Genomic DNA, 19095 nt, shown 5'->3' on the forward strand with positions numbered 1-19095 from the left:
GCTACTCTTTTCATTTTGCCTTGTACCTCGCTATACTTAATATATAATTTTGGGTATTCTAGGGAATGGTGTTTCTGTCAAATGCCCCAGTGGGGTCCATTAAGTATGGAGTAAGCTCTGTAAGGGTAGGGATTGTGTCTGATTTAAACTCTGGATCTTTTGTTTCTCCCCCAATGCTTAGCACAGTGCTCTGCTTAACAAACGAATATAGGTGCTCTATAGAAAAACAAAAACTCTTGGATCTATTTGTTTATTTCCTGTTAATTAGGCAAAGTTGAATAAGCTTTGTGGATTAAATGGATTTCTTGAATTTTTAGCTTTTCCCCAGGATCATCATAACAAGGGATGCAAAGGAATAAATCCATAGGAATCCATGCAACAGAAACCAAGACTGCATTAGCAGAAAGTGTGGGCAAACAATGAACCTTCACCTCATAAAGCTCAAACTTAGAATCAGAATCCTTGAGTTGAAGAAGACTTGAGAGATTACCTAATTCAGCTCCTTACCCAATGCAGGAATCTCTTCTATTATATGCCTGACTTCTGTTTTCTAAACTAAATATATCCATTTCCTTCAGTAGTTCCTTTTATATTACAGGTTCAAGGGTCTTTATTATCCTGGTTGCACAGTTAACTCAGGACGCAACCCATTGTGTTAATGGATCCATGGCCTCCATGAATCTGTGATTTCATCAATGTGGGGTTGGTTGGTTCAGATCAAAACCATATCTTCTCATTCCGTGCTATTGTTTTTCCACGGTCATGTACAGATCCTCTACAGGGGATCCATCCAACATGGTGGAGATGGGTTTTTTTTTCCTACTTTTGGAAAATACCAATGGAGTTCTAGGGCCATTTATCAGTTCTCCCTTACTCATATGACATGACCAACCCATCTCCTTTTATGATCTTATCCATGAGATACATACAGCTGTTCCTCAGTATGTTAAAGACAGTATTACATTCAACATGAGTTTTCTCTTAGTCTGGGTTCTTAGCCTGCCCCAATCACTCTGCCCAACTTTACTCTCCTAAGTGCCATTTTTAGTTTTCCATATAGCTCACCAGTTGCTGAAGTGTTACATCCCAGGAGTCCTTCTGTTACTCAAAATGACAGAAATATACAAAACATTGTTCTGTGTTCATATCTATTTGTGCTTTTTCAATCAGTTGCTGTTTTGAATGTTCTTCAAATGATAGGGCTCATTTGGTTCTCCCTCCATGCTGTCTTTAGATTTATTTTTACTTCCATTGCTTTCACTGTTTTGTAAGATAATATTGCTATTGATAATATTTTAATTTTTCAGCATCCATCTTAATTTGCGTGTTTCCCTTGCTTGTTATTTCTCCCCCTTAATGAAGAGGTAATCACTTGTTGGCCAAAGTGGTTTCTGGGGCTGGTGACTGCTTTACACCAAATAAACTTTTGTAGGAAATGGTGCTGATAAAGGTCAACATCTTTGTCTGTTTAGTTTTATTTTTCCATTTCCCACTTATTATCAGTGACTTATTTGAATAGGTCAGGTTGAAGATGTTCCAATTTTTCATAATTTCTTCTTATCTTTAGCCATTTTTTATTTTGATAACCATTTAAAAAACACTAGTTGATGTATGAGGTGCATACAAATATGACTTCCAAATCAGTAAACACTAATTTATTATCTACTAAGATATAATTTATTTCATTTTTTTTGTTTGTGTGCATGTATGTCAGCCACTATTGTTATTCAGTCATTTCAGTTGTATCTGACTCTTCCTGACTCTGTTTGGGGTTTTCTTAGCAAAGATGCTGGAGTGGTTTGCCATTTCCTTCTCCAGCTCATTTTACAGAGGCACAGGGTTAAGTGACTTGCCCAGGGTCATACAGCTACTAAGTGAGTGAGGCCAAACTCATGAAAATGAGTCTTCCTGATTCCAAGCCCATTGTTCTATCTACTGTAGCACCTACCTGCCCTTGTTAGCCATGGTTAACACTTTTCAGCTCTGACTGGGAAAAACTATTCATGGGGTTATTCTATTAACTATTGGCTTCTTTAGTCTCACAAATTTAAGCCTTATTTTCTAGCATATATATCTCTATCTTCTTTTACGTTCAAGTCACTGAGTATCAAAATGTATTTTGTCAAGTTCTCAACAAGTTCTTAGAATTTTTCTACCTTTTCATCCTCTGGAACAGATGTCGGTGCATAAGATGCATTTATTTTATACTGATTCTTTTTTCTTCCTCCAAATGACCAGGTGTCTTATGGAATTGTGATTCTTGTTGCTTTGAGCCACATGATGAAACCAGTTCCATCAAGCTTTTTGTTTACCTCTCCAAGAAGAAAACCTGTGAACAATCCTTTCCTTTAGCCACAACTTTCTTTTGTCAATATACCTTTTTTTTTTGCAGGGCAATGAGGGTTAAGTGACTTGCCCAGGGTCACACAGCTAGTAAGTGTCAAGCGTCTGAGGCTGGACTTGAACTCAGGTCCTCCTGAATCCAGGGCCAGTGCTTTATCCACTGTGCCACCTAGCTGCCCCTATCAATATACCTTTTAATTAATGAACTGAGGACTAGACACCATGCTCTAAATGTCACATTAGTTCAAGTTAATGATATTATCTTTCCCCCTTTTCGGATATCATGCTTTGTAATTAATGCTTGAACTGCAATCATTTTGTCAACCACATAATACAGAATATTGAAGTTAGAAGGAAAATCCAAAGCCATCTTGTCCTAGCCATACCTGAGCAATAATTTTCTTTCCATTAAACCTAAGAAGCCTTTAACTAAAGATCTCAAGTGAGGGGAAATATACTGCCTCCTAAGGAATCCCATTCTGCTTTTAGATAGCTCTAATTGTTCAAAAGTTTTTTTTCTTAGTCAGTCCTAAATTGCCTCTTTGTAATTTTCATGCAATTACTTCCAGTTTTGCCATCTGGATTCAAGAATAACCAGTGTAATCCTTTTTTAAACCATGTGAGAACCCTTTGAGTATCTGAAAATAGCACTCCTATCTCTAAGCTTTCTATTTTCCAGACCAAATAACCCCAATTCCTTTAACTAGTCCTCATTTGGCATGCAGCAAAGGGCTGTCACCATCCCATTTGCTTTCCTTTCCATCTTATCAATATTCTTTTTAAAAATATGGTGCTCACAACTGCACAAAATACTCCAGATGTTGCCTGACTAGGGTAGAGTACAGTAAGACTCTCATCTCCATATTTCCAAATAACACCTCCTGCAATGTAGAATAAGATTGATTTGCATTAGCTTTCTTGGCTGCCATGTCTCACTCTCAAATCATCTTGAACAAGTAGTTCACTAAGTAATAACAATCACTATTATGGAATTGATAGTTTTACAGCTTTCTAAAGTTTAAAAAGCACTTTATGTAGATTATCTCCTTCAAGCCATATGACCAACCTAGAGGTGTGGTATAACAGACAGGGAAACTGAGGCCCAGGGAAGTTATGTGACTTTCTCATGTTCTCACAACTAGTAAGTGTCACAAAGTCAGGTCTCCCTGACTCCCACTTCCTTCACTATATCAACCATACCTTGTTGCTTCTTGTTACAGAACCCAGAGATTTTTTATGGCTGTGCCTCCCCTTCTTACCCCCATCTGTATTTATGAAGTTGATTTTTTTAATCCAAATTTGAATCTTTCTACCTATTTTATTTCATCTTGCTGGATTTGACCAAGTGCCCTAACTCTCAAGACTTTACAAATCCAGATTTTGTTATCCAGTATGATGATATCCTGCGGTAGCTGGGTGGCGCAGTGGATAGAGCACCGGCCCTGGAGTCAGGAGGACCTGAGTTCGAATCTGTACTCAGACACTTAACACTTACTAGCTGTGTGACCCTGGTCATGTCATCCCCAATTGCCTCACTAAAAAAAAAAAGTATTATGATATCCTGTTGGCTTTGTGTCATCTCCAGATCTGATTAACATATCATATATATATATATATTAAATCAAATCATTGATTAAAATATGAAATGGAACATATCCAAACATATATGCCCAGACACTTCCCTGAAGATATTGTTTTCCCTGAAGGTGATACCAAGACCTTTAATGACTATGCTTTAGGCCCAGCTAGTCAACTAATCCAAATCCACCCAATGTAGCTCATATCTCTTCATTCTTCTATAAGAACAGACTGAGAAAATTTTTGAAATGCTTATCTAGGGGCAGCTAGGTGGCACAGTGGATAGAGCACCAGCCCTGGAGTCAGGAGAACCTGAGTTCAAATCTGGCCTCAGACACTTAACACTTACTAGCTGTGTGACCCTAATCAAGTCACTTAACCCCAATTGCCTCACCAAAAAAAAAAAAAAAAAAAAAAAAAGAAAGAAACGCTTATCTAAAGGCTAGGTAATTTATATCCACAGTATATTCACTCTTCTATCAACTAATACCACTTACCACAATAATAATAATAACAACAGGACTAGGATGGGATCTGTGACAACAGTTTTCTGTTAGGAACAAAGGATGGAGAGTGGTATCCTTACAGACATGCACTGCTTACTGTGGTTCTCACAGTTGAGCTTCCTAGTTTGACCAACACCCAGACAGAAAATTCCAGGTGTGGGTGGAGATGTCTTATCCTTTCCCTTTTTATTCGGTACTTTGCCTAACTCAAATACGTATGTGCGTGAGTATGTGTGTACACATACATGTATATAGATATATATCAGATTATTGAAATTATTGAAATATAACAGAAATTTGTTACATACCTCCTGTCTTCAGAACACTACCAAGTGCTGGGGGATATAGAAACTCTAGATAAAGCATTGCTTCTGACCTCATGGCACTCAGTCTAGTAAGCTACCCAAACCAGCACCCAAGATGCATAATATCACATGATCAGTGCTTCAGAGTTTTTAAAAAGGCGTCAGGTGAATCCAGAGAAGGAAAGCTATTATAAACCAGATTCAGGAAAGACTTTGTGAAGAAAGTGACATTGAAGTTTTATAGGATAAATAGGAGAACAGTAAGAGCAGGAAGAAAGACTCTTCCAGGTGATAGTAGAGGCTGGTGAGGAAGTGTGTTTTGGCATCATTGTGTCCCTCATTTTGGATAGAGATGTAGAAAACTTGCAAAGTGGGGGAAAATACCAGAACAACATCCCACGGTGTTTGGTGTAGGAGGAGTATTCTGACCTCACTCTATGGCTAGAATTTTCTGCCACCTGCTTAACCACTGTATCAAGAGGGAATACGATGATTGGCTAAGCAAGAGAACTAATTCCCTTCCATTCCTCCCTAGGGGATGGTCCAATAAGTCAGGTCAGAATCCCTTCTGTTCCCAGGCTGTAGAATTCCTTTTTGTTTGTTTGTTTCTTTACATGAAGAGGAGGATACAGATGGCAGTCACGAAAACTGCCTCACTACTCATTAACCAGACCCTGGGTTTCTATGGCAATAAGGAGAAATTTGTCCTAAGGACAAAGAAAGATGACAAAGTAACTCTTGACTATGGAACAAAAAGCCCCTCCTTAGAAAATTAAAAACAAGAAAATAAGTTAAATGAAAAAGGATCCAAATAACCTAAAGTAAAATAGCATGAGGCTACATTTGGTGACTTTATCATCAATGACTGTGTTATAAATAATGTTTAGATTCATTGTTCCTCACTCGTTTAAGTTGTGACCATTCTGGAATGATTTTAAGAGCATAAAAGGTGATATATAAATGTTATTATTACCATTATCATCATCATTATTAGACTGGTGAGCTCTGATTTTGACCTGGCTGATGACGCCTTTTAGAAGGGCATTGATTATTCTGTTTACTGTATAGCTCTCTTCATAATTATTGGAGCATATCAATGACTCCCCTCAAAGGCCTAAAAGGGGAAGAGGTAGAAGGAGGGGAGAAAGAACAAGCTCAGGTGAATTAATATAATTTAAGTATAATTGTCTCATATTCTACTCATTCAATTTTACTTAGCAGTCTCTTATTAACCATACAATACACATCAAGGAATTAATCATAATAAAAATAAAGATTAAGATATAGAGGGGTGCTAGATGATGCAGTGAATAGAGTCCCAGCTCTGGATTCAGGAGTACCTGAGTTCAAATCCAACCTCAGACACTTAACACTTACTAGCTGTGTGACCCTGGGCAAGTCACTTAACCCCAATTGCCTCACCAAAAAAAAAAAAAAAGATATAGAGGGGAATGCCCATTGAGCAATTAGCAGATTTAAATTTATTCAGGGAAATCTTTTTTCAAGTTATCTTTTTGCCCTGATAGAAGATGTTTATGTCAGCTATGGGTGTTCACTGTTTTAATTATGTTAAAATGCCTCCTTTTTTCTCACTTTTGAAATTACTTTTTACAACTAACCACTTCTGACTGATTCTGAAAGAAAAGTAACTTGATTCAACTATGTGATTGATTTAAGAAGACATCTAAAATTCTCTAGCCCCTGATCACCTGCTGGCTGACAGCAGCAGGCTGCTAGTATTTAAATACTTTTGATGTAACTTAAAACCCAGTAGGCTATAAGAACAATCTGAAGTTTAAAACAGTTGTTGCATTGTCATCACAAGTATAGATTCTATTTAAAATACTCAGGCCGGGAAGCCAAACAGTCAACATCTACTTAATGGTCATCTATCATGTACATAGCACTGAAAAAGTGAATGACAAGGTACTCATTCTCACCGACTCTAGCAGGAAAGACCAGCCTTGGAACAATGGGCAAGCCATACAAAATTGCTAACTACTAAACTTTGTGGTTTATATGATAAGAAGAATGGTAACTAGCATTTACAAAGTACCTTCAGGTTGGCAAAGCACTTTACATATATTATCTCATTTGGTTCTCACAATAACCTTGTTATTGGGTTATTATCATCCCCATTTCATAAATAAGGAAACTGAGACTAAGAGAGATTGAGTGACTTGTCTGGGGTTACACAGTGTCTCAGCTGGGATTCAAATTTAGGTCTTCCTACTTCCCAGTCAAAAACTCTTTTCACTACACCAAAGGTTTTCAACTCTGTGTGTGTGTGTGTGTGTGTGTGTGTGTGTGTTTTTGATGAACCTCTTTGGTAATCTAGTAAAACTTAGACATTTCTGAGAATTATATTTTTAAATTTGTAAAATGAAATACATAAGACTATAAAGGAATCTGTTTTGAAATACAATTATCATTTTTTCTAAGTTTATAGAGTTCAATCTAATAATGATGATAATAATAACATTTATATATCACCTCCTGTGTTCTAGGTACTATGCTAAACACTTTCAAAATATCTCATTTTATCCTCAAAACAATCTTGGGATGTATGTGCTGTTATTAGCCCAATTTCACAATTGAGGAGACTGAAACAGAGATTAAGTGACATGCTCAGGGTCACACAGCTAATAAGTGTCTGAAACTGGATTTGTACTCAGGACTTCCTGACTTCAGGCTCATGGCCTTATCCACTTCCTCTTTCTAAATGGAGAAACATCTGAGACTTGAGCTGGGCATTCAAGGAAGGGTGGGTTTTGTTTGGAAGAGAGAGGAAAAGGCATTCCAAGAAGAGGACAGTATAAGTAAATTCAGGGAGAAGGTGGGCAAGAATATATTAGTGTCATATATCCCTGGGGCTGAGATGATGAGCCCAATGAAAATAGTGGATGCATATTGGTAAAGAGTGGTATGAAGACCAAAATTTGATATACAGAGCGTTATTTGGGTGACTTGCCTTAATATTGGGGTCCTGGAAATATGAGGGACCTTTTAGGTTTAACCTTCCCCTCTGAACTGCCCCTTTTAGATGTTCCTCCCAGGCCAATAAGAAAGGAGCCTCTAAGCTTTAGTTCACAAAAGGATCAGATTTTATTACTTGGGAATTAATTAAACAACAAAGGTAAAACTAATAAAAATCAAAGATAAGGAATAGGAAAATAGAAATACAGAATTTTTTCTCCCCCACCTAGACAGCAGGTAATCTGATATAGATTATATATTTATATATATAAAACATTAACCATATTTCTACATTAGTCATGTTATACAAGAAGAATCAGAGCAAGAAGGAAAAACCTCAAAAAAAGAAAAACAACAGCACCAAAAACAAAAGAAATAGTATGGTCCAATCAGCATCCATATTCTACAGTTCCTTTTTTGTTTTTGTTTTTGTTTTCTGGATTTGGAGAGCCTTTTCCATCTTGAGTCCTTTGGAACTTTCTTGTACTGTTGGATTGGTGAGAAGAATCTAGTCTATCACAGTTGATCAACACACAATGTTGACGATACTGTGCACAGTGTTCTCCTGGTTCTGCTCATCTCACTCATCGTCAGCCCATGCAAGAGCCTCCAGGTTTCTCTGAACTCCTCCATTACATTCATATACCACAACTTGTCCAGCCATTCCCCAACTGATGGGCATCCCCTCAACTTCCAATTCCTTGCCACCACAAAAAGAGCAGCTATAAATATTTTTGTACATGTGGGTCCTTTTTCCTTTTCCATGATCTCGTTGGGAAAAAGACCCAAAAGTGGTATTGCAGGGTCAAAGGGTATACACAGCTTTATAGCCCTTTGGGCATAATTCCAAATTGCTCTCCAGAATGGTTAGATCAGTTCACAGCTCCACCAACAATGCATTAGTGTTCCAATTTTTCCACAGCTTCTCCAACATTTATTATTTTCCTTTTTTGTCCTTTTAGCCAAACAGATAGTCTTAACTCTAAACTTAGCTTATGCAATCCCCAGACCATTTTCTATTAAGCTAGTTCAAAGGAATTTAGGGTTTTCTATCATTAACTCACCAAACACCTGAACAGCCCACCAGACCGAGAACCAGCATGTGCCGCCAGGATAGCAGTCGCCACACCAAGAGAGCGAACTAGCATTCCGGAAGTGACTCTAGAGCTAGTATTCTGGAAGTGCCTCAAGAGCTAGCATTCCGGAAGTTCCCTTTAACCTCCCTTCAGGGAGCGTTCAATCTTTTCTCCCCCAAAAGGGGAGGTCCTTCAAAAGCTGTCTATACCACAAATAATTTTTACCATGGTGGAAAACAACATTTCATGGGAATAGCTTATAGGCATTCTCTCATGTTCTGCCCTAGGCCCTTTGATTCTTTCTTTCTCAGGGCTTTGGAGACCTCATCTACACCTGTAGCTTCAACTGTCACCTCTCTGTGGATCATCTCCATTTTTTTCTCTGGGTCTCAACTCTCATCTGAGTTTCAGTCCTCTATTTCCAATTTCCTGTTTGATATATTGACCTAGATGTCTTTCCAGTCTTCACAAAATCAACATTTTCCACTATTCACCAATCTGCATAAAATAAAACTTACTACTTTGCTCTCTAAACCCCTTTCTCAATCTATTAAAAGCCCTATTTTAATGAACACAGTTCTCATCTTACTTGAAATTTAGAATTCATGTTTGAAAACTCGTCCTCTAAAAGGTAGCCTGACATAGTGAATAGAGCACTGGACTTGAATTCAGAAAGACTTGGGTTCAAATTCTAACCCAGACACTTAGTAGTTGTGTGATCCTAGGCTAGTCTATAACTTCCTTGTTCCTAAATCTTCTCATCAGCATAATTGGGATGGGAAGTGTATTTGGTGAATTCTAAAGTTTCTTCTAGAGCTAAACTCTTGATTCCAAGAGTCTCCCTCTCCTACTCCCATATCCAATAATTTTCCAATCATCCTGTGGATTTTCCCTCTACAGTAGGAGTTCTTAATGTGATGTCTACAGATTCCAAATGATCCATGAACTTGGATGGGGGAAAAATCACATCTTCATTTTCATTACTATCTAAGTGAAATTGAGCATTCTCACAATTATTAATGAAAGCAACAAACCATGATTCTGAGGAGGGGGTCCACGGAATTCACCAAGACTGGCAAAAATATCCATGAAACACACAAAAAGCTAATGACCCCTGCTTTACAATGGCCCTAATTTCCATTCCTTCTTTCCCTTTCCCATTGTTACCCCCCAAGTTCAAGATTTTCTTCCTTTATGCATAGGCTACTGCAGTGGATTCCTAGTTATTCTCAGCCCCTTCATTCTTTCTCATGCTGTCAGTATCAATAGACAAGCTCCTATAAGACACTGCTTTCATCATGATCCTCCTCTTTTCATACCAACACAAACTATTCAGAATTTACCAGTGGCTCCATATTGACTCTGGGGGAAAGTCAGAGCTTTGTAATTTGACATTCAAAGTCCCTTATGATTTGATGACAAACCTACCCTTCCAGACTTATCTTCAACTGCTCTTCTATGCCAAATCTTTTTTTTTTTTTGAGGCAACTGGGGTTAAGTGACTTGCCCAGGGTCACGCAGCTAGTTTTAAGTGTCTGAGGCCAGATTTGAACTCAGGTCCTCCTGAATCCAAGGCCAGTGCTCTTTCCACTGTGCCACCTAGCTGCCCCTTCAAATCTTCTTTATACCTAAACTAATCTATTCACCATCCCTAAGACCAAACATACATTTTCCTGCTTCCATGACTTCTCTTATACCTTATTCTTCCCCCTTTTGAGAAGAGATGACACAATAGAAATTATGTTTAAGGAAGATTCATTTAGCAATAATGTTCATGTTAGATTGGAGGGGAGAGAGACTAGAGGCAGGGAGGCCAGCTGTGAAGCTGTTCTGGTACTATCGGCATAATGTGATAAGGGCCAGGAGTAAAATACATCAAGTATAACTATTCAAGAGAAAAATGGGCCTTGGTGCTTTTTGAGAATTTAGTACAAGAAAGGACTTCTGCTTAGAATTTTTAAAGAGCTTTCATGACTAGAGTTGTACCTAAGCATGTTGAGAAAATGTATTTGGAAATTTTATGAGTGTACCTTTGATGTGATTCTTATGAGCAATATTAGTTTCTTTCTAAATGAAAATCTTTAATAAGGCTACAATGCTGAGGCTATTTAAATTAGTTTATATTGTTCTCTGCTTTCTCAATTATCTTTCTACTGAATAAAAAATTAAATTTACAATTGGGTATTGAAATTGGCCTCTCCTGATGTGCTCATGTAACCATCCAGGAAGTTACTGGGTTTTTTTCTTAATTAATATAAATTAAAACTACCCCCTATGTCCCAACAAATGTTAACTGATGTTACTTGTCATGCCTTAACTAATGCAAGTCCAATTTAATTGGAATGTCAGTATATCAATCAAAGTTCCATTTGCCAGTTAAATGTTCTAACAGTAAAATAGCATATTTGTGAATCCTGTGAGAGCAAGAAAAAGACTAAATAACTTCATGCAATTGGAAAAAAAAGATGAGCAGTATTATTTTCATGTATTGTAGGATCTATCACAAAATGCTAATGATTTTCTTTATGTATTTGTGAAAGAGGGGAGAGTTATAGTGAAAAAGAAAAGCATTTAGACGTAAACATTTTTAAAGGATTTCTTATAAACATTTGGTTTATCTCTGCTGTCTATTCAGAGGTCTGTTCTCCTAACATCTCTTGGCAGGGTGAGAGGTAGAGTGTGCGAGGGAGACAGAATTTATTCTGACTGTAACTATTGCAGTGGGCTTCTCACCAACATAATGCTAAATTATGATTCTCTCCACGGGCTGAACATAATGTTAAGTTATATGATGGATTTTTTCTTATAAGAGCTGCTTTGGTTCATGGATTGAGCTAAGAAACTACTACCTCTGAGTTCACCGAGGGTTGAATTTAAACTGAATTTCTAAAGTTAACCAAGTTATGTGAGCTGCCGAATGACACTACTTTGCCCAAGCTAGTATGATAAGATTTTAAGAAAATGTGTCTGCTTCATTTCCAGAGTCCAGGATGGGCAATTGTAGGCCATTAGTTGGTTAATGTGTGAGGTTAAAAAAGTCCCAGGTTCTTGGGTTCATACCTCAGCTTACTAGTTTTATTTACATAAAGGAAACCTCTGCTCTAAAACCAGGTTGCACCCCTAAAAATCCTTTCTACTGTTCTGGGACCATGCATCAGTAATATCACCTACCCTTGAATATAGCACAATAGGCTTAATCTATGCTGGTAATACTTAAGCAACTTTCTTCTTAAAAGCAAACCAAATCAATCCTTTACATAATGGAAATATCTTCTAAGTCAAACCAGCATTGCCCACCAAAGAAGATACATATAAAAAGAAAACTCTGGTAGTGCAGATATACCTAAATATATGTCATAGATAAACATATTTTTTTTTTTTTTGCGGGGCAATGAGGGTTAAGCAATTTGCCCAGGGTCACACAGCTAGTAATGTCAAGTGTCTGAGGTCGGATTTGAACTCAGGTCCTCCTGAATCCAGGGCCAGTGTTTTTTCCACTGCACCACCTAGCTGCCCCTAAACATATCTTTTAAAGGAATACATTTTTAAATAATTTAATATTTTTCAAGTAACAGGTATTTTTATTAGTCTTTCCCTCCTACTTCTTCCTCTAAATTGATCAAATTTAAAAAAAACACCCGAAAAACAAATCCCTCAATACATAAACCATATATTCTGACAAAACAAAATTCCAAATTAATTTGTCTAAAAATGCACATCTCTTTATTTTGAATACATCCCCTATTTAGGTGGAGGTCAGCTGCACATTTCATTTCTATTCTTTTGGACTCGTGGTTTATCATTCATTTCATTGATCAGAGTTATAGAGTTTTTCAAAGTTGGTTTTCTGTATACTTTTGTTATCCTTGTACAAATTGTTCTAGTTTGACTTATTTCACTTTGCATCAGTTCATGAAGGTCTTCCTTGTTTCCTCTGAAATTGTCCATTTCATCATTTCTTTTAGCACAATAATTGTCCATGACTTTTGTATAACACAGTAATTCTAGTTATTCTCAAATGAGAAGAAACTCCATTTTGGGCTTTCATGAAAAGAGCTACTATAAATATCTCTGTACATATGGATCCCTTTAAAAATTTGTTTGATGTCTTGGTGGGGGTGGTATACGACTAGGAGTACTATAGTTGGGTCAAAGGGTATGGACAGTTTGGTAACTTTTTGATCATAGTTCCAAATTAACTTTCTAGCATAGCTAGACCAATTTACACCTCTATCAACAGTACTACTGTACTTGTTTTCCAACCATATTGGTCATTTCCCTCTTTTGTTATCTTTAACAATCTGATGGATTTGCAGTGGAACTTCAAGTTACTTTAATTTGCATGTTTCTAATTGTTAATTATGCAGAACATTTTTTCATGATTTTTGATAGCTCAGATTTCCTCCTACAAAAATTCTTCTCTTCCTTTGACAAATTATTTCTTAAGGAACGAATCCTTGTCTCATATATTTGATTCAGTTCCCTATATATCTTGGGTATGGGACCTTTATCAGAAACGCATGTTACATCTGTAGTATATGATCGTGATGGAATATAATTATGCTATAAGAAATGAACAGGATGATTTCAGAAAAACCTGGGAAGACATGAACTGATGAGGAGTGAAGTGAGTAGAACCAGGAGAACATTGTACACAGTAACAGAAATATTATACAACGATCAATTTATCAATGACTTAGCTATTCTCAGCAATACAATGATCCAAGATAATCCCAAAGGATTCATGATGAAAAATACTATCCACATCCAAAGAAAGAGCTGTTGGAGTCTGATTGAAGCTTATTATTTTTCACTTTATTTTTGGTGGGGTTTTTTTTTTGGTCTGTGTTTTCTTTCACAACATGACTAATATCGAAATGTGTTTTGCATAATTGCATATGTATAACCTATATCGAATTGTTTGCCATCCCAGGAAGAGGGAAGAGGAGGGAGAGAGAGAATTTGGAACTCAAAATGTTAAAAATTAATGTTAAAAATTATTTTTACATGCAATTGGAAAAATAAAATATCATTTTAAAAAGTCATATTTTATAAAGATTTTCCAATTATCTGTTTCCCTTCAAATTTTTATCACATTAGATTTGTTTGTACAAAAAATTGATTTTATATTATCAAAATTCATTATTTTATCTTGTGTAAATCTCTTTTTTTATTCTTTACCTATTTATAGATCCTAAAGTTAATTTCTTCCTTGCTCCCCTAAGTTTTTTATTATATGACCTTTTTATTTCTAGATCATATATCCATTTGGAGCTTATTTTGATGTATGGTTTGTACCAAATCTGTCTGTTCCACTGATCAACTTCTCTCCCTCCCTCTCTCTCTCTCTCTCTCTCTCTCTCTCTCTCTCTCTCTCTCTCTCTCTCTCCAGTACCAAATATTTTTGATGATTACTATTCTGTAGTGCAACTTGAGATCTGGTACTGATAGACCCCCTTTCTTCCCAGTTTTTTTTTTGTTATTATTACCTTTGAGATTCTTGACTTCTTGCCTCTCCATATGAATTTTATTAGCTCTATAAAAATTTTAGTTTTATAAAAATTCTTTTGGAATTTTGGTACAGCACTGAATAAGCACATTAATTTAGGTAATAATGTAACTTTTATTTATATTTGCTCAATCTACCCATGAAAAATTAATGTTTCTCCAATTGTTTAGATTTGTCTTTATTTCTACAAAGAATATTTTTAGACTCATATAGTCCCTGAGTGAATCTTGTTAGATACATTCCCATTCATTTTATAGTTTCTGTCATAATTCCAAAGGGAATTTACCATTCTTTCTTGATTCTGGGTTTTGTTGGTTATAGATAGTAATCCCTTAAGTCATCATCCATCATATCACAGATCTTTGGAGAGCAAAGGTGCTGGCAGATTCTACTAAAACGTAGAAAGTCCTTCAGTATGGGTCTAGTGACAGACCATGTGAGGGGCACAGCTAAGTTCATATAGGCTTATTACCCTGTTGACCAAGGGGAGGTGAACTCTTCTACTTCTGACTCTTAAGTCATAAAGAAAATACAGTCTTCATTAGTGGAGGAGTATCTATTTTGTTGAATTTCTGAATTTTTTGAAGTTTTGAAATATTGAAGAAGTATTTCTGAATAATGGTACATAAATCATTATTAATGTAAATTATATTAGTTATTTCATTAGAAAAGACTGTCTATAATTGAAGAAGCCTCACCCTTACCTATTCAAATAAATCATCAAATACCAAAGTATAGGGAAATGTAAAAAGGCAATGATATTACCTCAGTTATCATAATTTCCCAGGAAGTTTTAGAAATGTACAGTGGTTGTCCCAGTGAATAGTTTCCAGAATGAGAAAGCCAGATGAGCCCGAAAACTAATGTAGTGAGTATGCTCTTTGCTCACTCTCTCAAAATCTGTCCAGCTACATTTGCCATCTTAAGATTCTAGGATACCCTGAAAGATTAGGGTGTTCTTTTCTAGTGCCATTATCACAAGCCCCCACTGCCTTTGTTCCTTTCCCTTTTGGGTGCCAGTGACTAGGACTCTAGTTCCATTTGATGACAATGCCAATTAGCTTTTAGATAGGGATATTTACTTGGAAGGGAGGCAACTAGGTGGCTCAGTACATAGAGCAAAGGGCCTGGAGTCATGAAGACCTAAGTTCAAATTAGACCTCAGACACTTACAAGCTATGTGACCCTGGGCAAGTCACTTAACTTATTTTTGCCTTAATCTACTGGAAAAGGAAATGAAAGCCCATTCCAGTAACTTTGATGAGAAAACCCCATGGACAGAATTGGCATGCTGGGGGCCACAAAGAGCTAGATGTGACTGAACAACAACAAAAATTTACTTGGAAGATATAGCATATTAATATCACAAATAAATATTCTCTTTTACAGCTCTTCCCTCTAATATTTCAGTTTCTGGGGAGAGTGGGCTCAAACTTAGCTCCATTCTTTAATTATGTTGGTCCTACCTCGTTCACATATAGATACAGTTTGACTTTTAGATGAGTGCTCATCTCAGCTATTTCTAGGCAGGGTCATTCCCTGCTCCTCCAGGCCCCCAATGCAGTACAAACTGCAAAACCCAGATATTAGGAAACCTGAATGCTCCCTCCCTCTCTCCTGAGCTTTTGAAACTCAAAAACTCAGAAAGTCCAGTCCCTTTAGCTAGAATGGGAAAAAAAAAATCAAACATAGGGAAATGATCAAGGCCCATTTCTATGGGCCACATAGCTCCCTTCTTTTCATGTGAGGAATTTTAATTGGCCAAACATGCTAATACACCACAAATGCTTCAGTCCCCACCGCACTGAGGTAACAAGAAAATGCCTTACCTCCTTTCTCACAGAGAGGCATGGCAGCCCAAGCTGACAGGCATTTAAAATACACACTCACTTATAAACCACCATGAAGAAGAACGATAGGAGATTACAAGTGGTATCAATTCATAAAGCAGCAAAACGCAACAGAGGCGCAAAGGAAGCTTGAAAAGTCATCCACCTGAGAAACATCATCTAATAAGCATTCATAAATGAGAATGGCTTGAGGACTACAAATAGTACAAAATATCAGTCATAGAATCTCTCTCTTCCATCTACCCCAGGGGTTCATTCAGGCCTTACTTCGAAGACCTCTTAAGGGATAATCAACTACCTTCAAAGGCAGCCCATCTCACTTTTGGATAACTCGAGTTGTTAGAAAGTTTTTCTTTATATAAAACTTAAATTTATCTCTTGGCAGTGTCTACCCATTGCTTCTGGGTCTGCCTTCTGGGGCCAGGTAGGGCAAATCTGATCCTCTTCCATGAAACTATCCTTCAAAGAAATGAAAACTTGAATTGATCTCAGACCTTAAATGACTCTTCTTTAGGTCTGGCTATTCAACCAGTTTGAATTCCACCTAAATAGTCTAGTCCAAATATCATTCAGTTCAGTGAAATGTGAAATTTACCCAGCGGAAAACTAAAGTTAATATCATTACAAGAGTTCCCCTTTGTGTATTACCTGTAATATGAACTATACCTTGTGAAGGTTAATAGTACCTCCACGGGGCAGCTAGATGGCGCAGTGGATAAAGCACCGGCCCTGGATTTAGGAGTACCTGAGTTCAAATCCGGCCTCAGACACTTAACACTTACTAGCTGTGTGACCCTGGGCAAGTCACTTAACCCCAATTGCCTCACCAAAAACAAAACAAAACAAAAAAATAGTACCTCCACCCCATTCTACTATGTAATATGTGTAAGAATATCTTATGACTAGGTAGTTATAGATATGTTATACATTTTATGTAATCCACTGCATATAGATAGGTGTATATATGTGTGTGTATACATATATATACACACACACATATATGAAATATATACACATATATGTATACATATATACATATATATATATATATGAAAAAAGCAAACATAGAGGTAAATGATCAAGGCCCATTTCTAAGGGTCATGTGGCTCCCTTCTTTTCATGTGAGGAATTTTAATTAGCCAAACATGCTAACATACTATGTGTACGTGTGTATATAGACACATATGCATGTATACATATATATACACACACATATATGTATGCACAAGTATATATAGACTTGTATATATGACTATATGGAGACCTGTATACACACAGACATATATACCTGTATATATGTGTGTGTGTATACATATATATCTTTTACATTTTATGTAATCTAGTCTACATAGGTGTGTATATATGTATGCACATGTATGTAGACATATGTATATTGCATATGCCCTTATGGATATCTTGTACATTTTATGCAATGTAGTACATATAAAGGTGAGTGTATATGCATACACATGTAAATAGATAACGTGTACATATATATGTATATACATATGTGCAAGTGTAACCTTATGTTTTTTTTATTTTGTACCCTTGTATAAATATACCCTTATATTTTTATATTTTGTATATGTTGTACATATCGTATATGGTATATATAGTATATATATTTTGCCATAGCTTGTAATCAAGTGCATATGCAGAGATATATGCGTATACCTATATATAGACAACATATTCATACACATATATGTATATATATGTATGTATACACATACACATACACACGCATATACTTATACATATACCCAAATGTTATCTCATCTCCAAAAATGGAATCTTCCTGAGGGTAAAGACTGTATCAATGTTGAATTTGTATCCCCTTCACTTAGCATGGTGAATTGCATATTGTTGATGCTTAATAAACTATTTGTCGATTGAGTAATTGGTAATAAAATATGGCACTTGGGCCACCGTCTGCTTCATAGATCATTTCACACAAGTGAAAAAGAATGAGACAGAAGGCAACAATCTGGTGATGAGAATATTTGTCATCAGATGAAAGAATCTGATACTCTGGGTAGCATACCCGGAGTGATGCCATTACATCTTGTAAAACATGCTTTAAATTTCTGAATGTATAGGGGTGTTTTTTACATACCTTTAAGCTATATTCTGTGGCCTTTCCCTTTCCAGATGACAGCAAGTTCTCTGAAGCCATTACAGTGCTGCTCACCTGGATTGAACGAGGGGAGGTAAATCGGCGATCTGCCAACCAGTTCTACTCCATGGTCCAGTCGGCCAATAGTCACGTCCGCCGGCTGATGAATGAAAAAGCCAACCATGAGCAAGAGATGGAGCAAGCAAAGGAGAACTTCAAAGATGCCTTAACTGGAATTCTCACTCAATGTAAGTAGCTACTTTGGGGGCTGTCTCTTTTGTTGTGGTTTTGCTTTCCTTCGTTGGTGCGTTTTTTATTTTTTATTTTTGTTGTTGTTTGTTGTTGTTGTTTCTTTTGGGGGTAAGTAGCTGTAACAACTTCCCATTCTACTCCATACTCAATGGCAAACTTCATAACCTACTTCATGCTCTATGGAGACTTGGAGGAACATGGACCATCCCCTAAGCGCTTGTTTCTCAAGGTGAGCAAAGTTTCCATAGCCTCCCATCGGTCATGCAGCATCTAGTCTCCGTACGGGCAGTGGCCAAACGCACCCGGTGCCTTGACTCAGCACATGCTGTCCATTACCTGCCGTGCACTCATCCACATTAAAATATACATTTATAGGTCACACTGATGCTGACAGGAGAGAAAACGCATACAGACTAAATTGTCCTTGGGCCATGCTTGGGAGAAAGCTGCAGGTAGGGCAACTTCTCCTCCTCCGTGGGTCATGATACTCTGGAGGTGTAGTGCCAAAAGTCCCAGAAATTTGATTCTCAGGAATAATATTGGCAACAAAGAGTTAGGTCTTTCTTTTTTTATTTTATTTTGCC

General features: G+C 36.9%; 1 protein-coding gene across 4 annotated transcripts in view; it reads left to right on the forward strand.

Annotated features, from left to right (window-relative positions):
• Positions 1–19095, forward strand: part of ENOX1 (ecto-NOX disulfide-thiol exchanger 1) — a 697060-nt gene that overhangs the window by 510072 nt on the left and 167893 nt on the right. For all 4 annotated transcript variants that reach the window (XM_043998993.1, XM_043998992.1, XM_043998994.1 and 1 more), the window contains one exon: positions 18295–18507. In XM_043998993.1, the coding sequence (XP_043854928.1) occupies positions 18295–18507 (213 nt within the window). The remainder of the gene's footprint in view (positions 1–18294; positions 18508–19095) is intronic.

Source organism: Dromiciops gliroides, chromosome 3 (assembly GCF_019393635.1).
Source record: "Dromiciops gliroides isolate mDroGli1 chromosome 3, mDroGli1.pri, whole genome shotgun sequence".
Classification (NCBI taxonomy): Eukaryota; Metazoa; Chordata; class Mammalia; order Microbiotheria; family Microbiotheriidae; genus Dromiciops; species Dromiciops gliroides.